The sequence below is a fragment of the Lipotes vexillifer genome, unplaced genomic scaffold, assembly GCF_000442215.2.
Source record: "Lipotes vexillifer unplaced genomic scaffold, Lipotes_vexillifer_v1.1 scaffold54, whole genome shotgun sequence".
NCBI classification, from domain to species: Eukaryota; Metazoa; Chordata; class Mammalia; order Artiodactyla; family Lipotidae; genus Lipotes; species Lipotes vexillifer.
Window position 1 is genome coordinate 661,741 of NW_006789324.1, and position 9,503 is coordinate 671,243.

Here is a 9,503-nt window from a genome sequence, read left to right on the forward strand (position 1 = left end):
AAAAAAAAAAAAAAAAGAATCCGCCTGCCAATGCAGGGGACACGGGTTCGAGCCCTGGTCCAGGAAGGTCCCATGTGCTGCGGAGCAGCTAAGCCTGTGCACCACAACTATTGAGCCTGTGCTCTAGAGCCCACGAGCCACAACTACTGAGCCCGTGTACCATAATTACTGAAGCCCGTGTGCCTAGAGCCCATGCTCCACAACAAGAGAAGCCACCGCAATGAGAAGCCCGTGCACTGCAACCAAGAGTAGCCCCTGCTCGCCACAACTAGAGAAAGCCCGCGCGCAGCAATGAAGACCCAAACGCAGCCAAATGAATAAATAAATTTTTAAAAATTAAAAAAAAAAAAGAATACTGTATTTTTACTTTAATTTTCCTTTTCCTAGAGAAGTTAAAATTTTGCATATTGATCATCTGAGTTCTTCTGAGAGTCATCTATTTCCTTTAAGATATGTTTCTTATAAATTGTATCATTCCTTACACATGAAAGATTTCATGTGTGGCAAAATTCTTTTGTTGTTGTGTTATTTCCATTTAATTACACTTATGGGTTTCCTTATTTAGAATTCAGAATTTATTTTTTCCAGTGAGATCTGGCAGTCTAACTCTGACATTATCTTACCAGGTCATGCTACCAAAGCATCTGCATTATAACTGAATCACTCTGCTGTACACCTGAAACTAATACAACATTGTTAATCAACTATACTCCAATATAAAATAAAAAGTTAAAGAAAAACACAAAACTTTCTCTTAATCAGAGTAATTTGCTTTTAGGGAATCTTTAAATAAGTTGCTTTAGTAAGGTGTGATGGTCATTATCACTGTTTACCAAATATATCAGCTTCTTTTCCTTCTGGGCACTTGGCAGGGCTGTTTTTCCCTGAACCATCCTTAAGGGCAGTTTCGCAATGAGACTTTTTCTGAGCAGTGAAAGGTGAGCAGAGGGAACGCCCCTTCCAGGTTGAAGCTTTGGGAGCGGAGTGTGGTGACTTTTCCCATTCCCTCACCACTGCTCTGGTGCTCTTGGGAGCACAGGACAAGATAAAGCCTCCAGCACCTGGATCCCTGAGAGACATTCAGAAAAGGTCCCTCACCAATACACTTTGGACATGATGTGTGATTGAGCAATAAACTTCTGTTGAACTAAGTCATTGAGATTTGGGGGTGTTTCACTGCTGCATAACCTAGGCTCTCCTGACCTCTAGATGAATCACTCACTACTCTATTTTCCCTCCTATGCTTAACCATGCCAAGCTCCTTAGCATGGCTTCTCCATCAGCCTGAATCCCAGACCACAACCTAGCACCTCGACCACTATAGAAATGTACATGGACGGTAGGCTTTGTGACTAGGGTTGCCAGTCAAATACAGAACGCCCAGTTAAAATGGAATTTCAGATAAACAACAATTAATTTTTTAGTATATATCCCATGAAATATCTGAAAGATGCTTATCCTAAAAAAAATATTCCTTATCTGTCTGAAGTTCAGAATCAACTGGACATCCTGCATTTTCGAGTGCTAAATCTGGCAATCCTCTATGTGACTCTAATATCTCAGAATGTCTTGGGGACTTTTTCATCCCTTAATGACCATTTCACTGGGCCACAAGCTTTTTCCTTCAAGATCTTGTGGCTGTCACTCCATAATCTTTAGGCATTTAGCACTGCGAAGAATTCTAAGACCAGTGCGACTTTTATTTTTGTAGGATCTATTTGTTCCTCAAAGTCAAAAATTTCACCACAGTGTGTCTCAGTATTGTTTTACCTTCAGTACCTTTACCTCCTTTTCAATGAGCTGTTCATTTTGCATTATCAGCTCAGGGAAGTTTCCCTTGTTATGTGCTTGATTAATGCGTCTTCACATTTAATCCTGGATCTTTCTCAGGAAGAAGTCTTTGGTTTTCAGATTTCCACTTCTGTACCCTCTGTCCATCGTATTTCTTTTATATCATTGTTGTAATCTCTTTGTCTTTTGCTTCTGCATTACAGGAACATTTTTATAGCACCGTCTACATCACTGACTCAATTTTCTGCAGCGTCAATTCTGTTCTTTATAGTTTCCAATGTCGTTTTTGATTCTACTACTGTGCTTTTGGCTTCCTACATTCAGCCATTTCCCCTTTCATCTGAGTAGTGTCTACACATCTCAGCTTCTATTTTTTATTTCATCAATTCCTTATTTTCCTTAATTTTATTATAACCACAGAGCAAATATATTCTAAAATTTACTTCTATTTTTAGATGTATGCTTGTCTTTATCTTTTTAAAATTAAGGAAAAGTTTTTATTTTATTTATTTATTTTTGGTTGTGTTGGGTCTTCAATGCTGTGCGCAGGCTTTCTCTAGTTGCGTTGAGCAGGGGCTACTCTTTGTTGCGGTGCGTGGGCTTCTCACTGTGGTGGCTTCTCTTGTTGTGGAGCATGGGCTTTAGACACGCAGGCTTCAGTAGTTGTGGCACACGGGCTCAGTAGTTGTGGCTCACAGGCTCTAGAGCGCAGGCTCAGTAGTTGTGGCGCATTGGACTAGTTGCTCCGCGGCATGTGGGATCTTCCCGGACCAGGGAATCGAACCCATGTCCCCTGCATTGGCAGGCGGATTCTTAACCACTGCGCCACCAGGGAAGTCCCTCGTCTTCTTTATCTTGAATGTAATTTCAATCTTTTGTGTTCAAAGTCCTCTTTATATATGTCCATTGCTTTCTCCACCTCTTCTTTGAACAAAGAGCCATCTCTCTGTAACCAAAGTTCACCACTAAACACTGTGAATGGGCTCTTCTGTGGTCTCCCTTTCTGCCTACCCAGCTCCTATAGGAACTGTGTTTTCAGATCTTGATCTTCAAGACTCGTTTACATACACAAGCCTTGGCCAACACTCTGTGTCTAGGAATTCCTTATCGAGTGGTCTCTGCCCTCCTGGAAGGCAACTGCTGCTCCAACTACCTGGTAAGCTCACTCTGCCGAGAATTATTTTGAGATAATGTGAAGTCATATGCAGTTTTCTCTTGCCAGAAAGAGTCCATGCCCACAACAGATGTTTCCAACTCAGGTTAGGGATGTACAGAAGAGGTGCATAAAACCTTCAACAAATTCACCTCCTCCACCGCTGGAAACATCTCTCATTCTCTAATCTCTTTCCCCTTTCAGCCTCCACAGCCCTTCACAACACTACACTGATAGTGGATGTGATACTTTCCAGGGCATCACATACATGCTGGGAAGCCTCTCTGTGCCTTTAGTAAAGTGCTATATATCTCTGAGAATGATGGCAGGTCTGTCTGAGATGCTTAGCACGCTAACATGTGTGTGCTCTCTCTCGCTCCCTCTCCCTCCCTCACTCCCTCCCTACCTCCCTCTCTCTCTCTCTCACACACCCACACATACACACACACGTACACACAAAACACACATCCCATATCATAGCACATGCTGCTGGACACTCAACATTCCCAATGCCCAGGCTGGTACTTCCAACCTATTTAGATAGGTAACCAGGGCAATCCATTAACTGTAAGTTTAAAAAAAGATTCAGGTAAGATATAAGTAAAAAGCAAAGACCAGGGATCTATTTTCTCATGAACTCTGTTCTCTCCCATGCCCGTCTGTGATACCAACCAGTGTCACAGTGCCATCAGCCAATCCCAGATTTCTCTGGAGCTGCCTGCAAGCTATGGCTGACTTTATCCTTCCCGATGCTTGCCAGCAACTGTACCCTAAGTGTCACTACTGAATAAGTGGCAGAGGAAAGGAATGACTGGCAGCCTTCTTGTTCTGCAGAAGCTGTGCATTTGACATATAAATAAAGACATTGGAAAACTGCCAGGGTTGGTAACTGCAGAGCCCCTCATCAGAGCTCCAGCCTCTTAACTCCTCTCCTTGGCTGCAAGAGTAAATCTCTGGGAGGGTGGATGTTAGACCATCAATAACTGTACAGACAATGGCAAGAAGAGGACAGTGTAAGATGTGACATGGACACCACGCTGAAGTCCCCACAGGCAAGGACCTACCACTGCTGATTTGTGTGACAGTCCTGTTCTAGCAAATGTCTTTTTAGTTTAAGGCTGCAAAACTGCTGTTGTTTGGGTGACAGGTGGTTGGGATCATTATCTTCTATTTACCAAACCCACAGGAGGGGAGAGAAGAGGTAAAATTCTCAGGTCTGGACCTAATAGACACTCTTGAGCAGTCACAGATGGATGCAACCTCTGTGACCTTGATTTTTATCAGCCACAAAATTAAGCATACTTAATTTGCAGACTCATGAGAATTAGATGAAATAACATTCCTAAAGTCCTTGGCAGAGTATCATGAACATAGTAGGTGCCCAAAGCATGTTAGTGATTACCACGATGTATTATGCTGTCCTGTAAGATAATAATGCATGCAAGCATCTTACTGTTCAGCACAGACTGTATTTTTCATCCTTGCACCCTCCTCTGTTTTCCTCCAGTGCCTTAGTTCCTATCACAGCACAGGAACTTAGCTACGATTTGTTGGTTGCGCGAATGAATGTTTAAATGAACAAATAACTGAATGAGTGATCCCCAGATGAAATGGAAACAATCTTGATTTAAGAATGCTGGAATTAGAAGCTGATGGTTAATTTCCTTTAGCAACTTGGGGGCCCAAGTGAGAGGGAGTCAGCGTTCTCTAGCTGGTGTTGAGCATTGTATTACAATTGGTTCACTCCAGGTATATTTTCCAGTATAATGTATGTGCCTCAAGATTAGGGCTTGGGTCTTATTGAGCTCTGTATTCCATACCCTGGCTCCGAGCAATCCTTCAGAAGCTGTTTTCTGAACAGAGAGAAGGATGGGTAGGGCAGTTGCATGTACCTTAATTTTGACGATGTCCGGGTTGTACTGCACCGCCTCTCCCCATTCCTGCATCAGTTCTGCTGTCGGCAGCTCATTGTATGCCAGGGCAGTGATGTACTCACTTGCCCCTCCTCGCACAAGGACAACCAAGTCATTCACCATGGTGTTTCTCTTGTTTCTGTCTGGAATGGACATGGAGACCTGGCATGTCAGGGGATCCATTTTCACACCCTGGAATTTACTGCAACCTAACTGACAACCTCGTTACCATAATATTTATGGAGCTTGCCTAGGAGATGTAGGTGGACAGTATGCCTCCCTGCCAGCAAGGGAGTCACAGTGCAAGGGGCAAAAGGGCAGTTCAATCATATATGACACAAGCTGGGGACAGGACAAGAAAGGGACATTTATTTTTAGCATCTGTAAGTGCCAGTTGCTAAATGAGCCTATGGAAGACAGATAGCTGATAGATAGATACATACATACATAGGGATAGATTAATAGATCATAGGTAAATAGGTTGGTAGGTAGAGAGACAGATTATTAATCATTTACATGTCATTCACTAATCTAACGTTGTACATGTATTAACTCAACCAATCTTCACTATGAAATAGGAACTATATAATCCTTACTTTGCAGATAAGAAATCTTAGGCACTAGGGCGAAGGAATTTGCCCACATAACCCTGTGCAAGCTCTAAGTGAAATCATTTCTTTGTCTCAGATGACAAAGGTGGGAAAATTTGTAAAGGGTGAGCACGGGATGTAATAGATACTCACTAAACAGTGTCTACCATTATTATTTTGACTTCTCATGGAGTTTGCCAGAAAGTCCCCAATCCTATCAGTGAGTCATTCCTATTCTAATTTTTCCATATGTCCAATGCCAAAGGAACTTGTGGAAAGTGACTATTCCATTCCACTCTGAGTTTGCAACACCTGAGCATCATAAAAAGGGGGTCTTGTATACTACTGGTCGGACTGTAAATTGATATATAACCATTTCAGAAGAACTCGGCATTACCTAGTCTAGAAGAGGTACATAATCTACAACCGAACAATTTCACTCCTGGGTATATTCCCTGGAGAATGCCTCGCACATGTGCACCAGATGACTGTGTGAGAATGTTCACAGCAGCATTGATTATAATTGCTTGGCACAGGAAATAGCCCCAATTTAACAACAGGATGAACAAAGTGTTACATTCATACAATGAAATACTATGCAGCAGTGGAAATGAACTATAGTTATATATAAAAACATGGTGTTGAATGAAAAAAAAAAAAAAGAACTGAAAAGATTGCATTCCATTCACATAAAGTTCAAAAACAAGCAGCTCTAAGCCATATTGGTTAGCAATACATGTAAGTGGTAAAACTATCGTGAAAGGAAGGAGGTGTTTAACACGGAAGTCAGGACGGTGTTCTCTCCAAAGGGAGGGAGGGGCTGTAATTGCCAAGGGTCTTGGGGTGCTGGGCAGTGCTCTATCTAGTAACTTGGATGGGCGGGGGGGGTTACTTTACAAGTTTTCTTTAAAGAGCACCTATGTTTTCTGCGTGCCTCCCTATGTAAGATGCGTGCTCCAACCCAGCCCCACCAAAATAAACAACAGTATCCACCATGTACCAGTCACAAGAAACTGTTCTAGACCTGCAGTTCATTTCGTTGTTGTTTCATTTTGTTTTGCCTTGGCTGTGGAACTCTTTCTTCACATATGATCACATATACAGGGATAAGCTTAGTAAACAGAGCAGGTGAAGAAGAGCTGCTCGGCGTGCAGAAGGGGCCAGGATTGGAGCTCTGCTGACCAGCCTCTCTCTCCTACTCCACTCGCTGTGTCGATTCCCAGCTCCCTTGTGTGGCCTCCAAATTCTCTGCTCCCAGACACCTGGTTCTACACACTGGCTTCAGCACTCACCTCCTGGTCTAACCCGCCATGTGGACTCTGCTCCATGATTTGTGGCTTAGCCTGTCCGTCTAGTTTCCATCTCCCCCATTGTTTCAGGTAAGGACTAGCTGCCTCACTAGCTGCCTCCCCCACTGCCTCCACCTGGCTCCTACCCCTCCAGCCTAGAGCATCCTTTCTCTAGCCAGGCCAACTCCTGGCCCCCAGAGAAAATTTTCATTGTTAGATGTTTTTCTTGCCTGAAAACAACCTCAAGTTGCAATTCAAAGGATCCCTGCCCTAGGAAGCCTCTCCTGATGCTCCAGACCAGGTTTGGTGCTTATCACTGCCTTGTCCTTGCTTCTTTGTTTGCCTACTTCATGTGAGTACCATGAGGACAGGAAGACCATCTCATTCATTTCTGTATACCCAACACATAGTAGGCGCTAGGTAGATTTTTATTGAATGAATTATTATTTTAATTGAAATGCCTTGGAACACCCAGTCTTTAGCTTAAAGAGCGACTGGGTCTGGGGTTCTAGAGAGGGAAGGATGATAAGCAGAGAAGTCACATGCCCTTGCTACTCACCTTTTATCTCATTGAGAATGCCTTTGCACTTGCCAACCGACACACCCAGCTTGATGTAGACCTCTTCTATGGCAGCACCAATTTTAAACTCATTTTTGGCACAGGCCTGGACATCCTCAAGAGAATAATCTGAAGGAAGCAAGAAAAGAGGCTCATGACCTAGAAGGTAATTTGTCCTGTGCGTTTTCCTGTGATTGATTCCAGAGGCCTAACCCTTCCTGGAGGCCCACAGGGACTCAGGTGTAAATTAATGGGTGGCCAGCCTGATGGCAAGAAATGCAGGCAGCTCCTAGCACCAGGGTAGAGACCTCATTAGAGATCAGCATCGACTTCCCCTTTCAGCCTCTTCAAAGACTCTGAGGGTTTTTGCTGCTCTCCAAAGACAGGATATGCTCAGAGTCACTTTCTAAAAATGTGGCTCCTTATCAAATCTCTAGGGATTAATCCAGTGAGTAGAGGCTGCTGCATGCTGTCCCCCTCCCCCTGACCCTTCCCACTCTACTCTTTGATATAGTAGAAAGAATTTCTTAATTGATTAGTTGAGTTAATGCTTACGAAGTGTCGGGTATAGTGCCTGGCTAAGAAACGGAGCTGATTTCCCTTATTTCTTCTCCATTCTTGGACCATTGCCCATCTGTTCCTTTCTAATTCTCCCCAAGCCATCTTCCTATCCTGGGCTTGCTGAAGTCTTTGGTATGACTTGTAAACACCTTTCTGTAGCACTGTGAGGTCAGGGAAAGGAGAGAACAGCTTTGGCACCTGGGGTTGTCTAGAAATGTTGGTGTAGATCAGTTTTCCCCAAAACATGTTCCTTGAAACATGAATTCCATGATGATATCTCTTATAATTCTTGTAACAGTAAGAATGACAAGAAACCGGGCTTTTGCAGTCAAGCCAGTGTGACAAATGTTGTATCAAAAGAGGTGGAGTGGTCACTTGATTTCAGCACACCTGTGAAACTCTAAAAGTGGGATCTATTATATGTTTATCCAAGTTGATCATAGAACCTTTCTGTAGGAAGCAATCTGAGGAACTATGAAAAGTGCTTTTGAAACCTCTGGTATGGAGGACAGTACCCTTGACCTTGGCAAGACTGAGGCCACACTGATCTAGATTTACCTTGTACACCATGTGTCCTCTTGCAAGTACACTGGACCTGTAACCAAGCCCTGGCGCTGCCACTGTAAACTGTGTGACCTAGGGCAGGTCACTTAACCTGACAAACGTTGGAGGAAAGAATACTGGATTGCGAGGAGGAAGTCATACCTTGGACGTGAAGTTGATTGCAAGTGGGAAGACCTATAATATCTGCACGGAGAATGGATTGTAGAAAGGGAATGGGAGCTGAGTATTAGTTTGGAGGCTCTGATAATAATCTGGAACATTGCTGCTCAAAGCGTGGTCTAGGGACCAACGGCACTGATATCATCTCAAAGCTGGTTAGAAATGCAGAGTCTTGGGTCTCAGCTCAAACTTACTGAATGAGAATCTACCTCCTACAAGATTTACAGATAATTCACATTCATATTAAATTTCCAGAAACACTGGTCTTGGCGTGAGCATAAGGTGGTAACAGTCAAGATAGAAAGAGAAGATAATTTGGGGGGTAGAGCTGATGGGACTTACTAATAGATCGGGAAGAAAGAAAAATAATCAAGGTTGACGCCTAGGTTTTTGCCTTGAGCCACTGACTGAATGGTGGAACCGTTTTGAGATGCGGATGACTGCAAAGAAACATATGCAAAAGTTCTCTTTGGGGGCATGTTAAGTTTCTGATGGTCGTTAGACATTCAGATGAAGATATCTCAGAGACATTTCCACATGAGCTCTTGGGTGCACAGAAGAGATTCAGGATAGACATATGCATTTTGAATAATCTGTATGTTCAAGGCATTTAAAGCCAGGAGATTAGATGCTATTGTCTAGAGGGAGTTATGTAGAAAAGAGGACTGCCCAGAGAGAGGGCTGGCAAAGGAGGACCAACATCAACCAATTCAAAAAACGACGAGGGGGGCTTCCCTGGTGGCGCAGTGGTTGAGAGTCCGCCTGCCGATGCGGGGGACACGGGTTCGTGCCCCGGTCCGGGCAGATCCCACATGCCGCGGAGCGGCTGGGCCCGTGAGCCATGGCCGCTGAGCCTGGGCTCCGCGACGGGAGAGGCCACAGCAGTGAGAGGCCCACGTACCGCAAAAAAAAAAAAAAAAAAAA

At 43.7% G+C, this 9,503-nt stretch overlaps 1 protein-coding gene across 1 annotated transcript in view; it reads right to left on the bottom strand.

The window, feature by feature from the left end:
* The window catches only part of C8B (complement C8 beta chain), a 42,267-nt gene that overhangs the window by 9,841 nt on the left and 22,923 nt on the right, over nucleotides 1-9,503 (bottom strand). The window contains exons 8-9 of the mRNA XM_007462565.1: nucleotides 7,296-7,424; nucleotides 4,837-5,000 (exon numbers count right to left, since the gene is read on the bottom strand). Coding sequence (XP_007462627.1) covers nucleotides 4,837-5,000; nucleotides 7,296-7,424 — 293 coding nt within the window. The remainder of the gene's footprint in view (nucleotides 1-4,836; nucleotides 5,001-7,295; nucleotides 7,425-9,503) is intronic.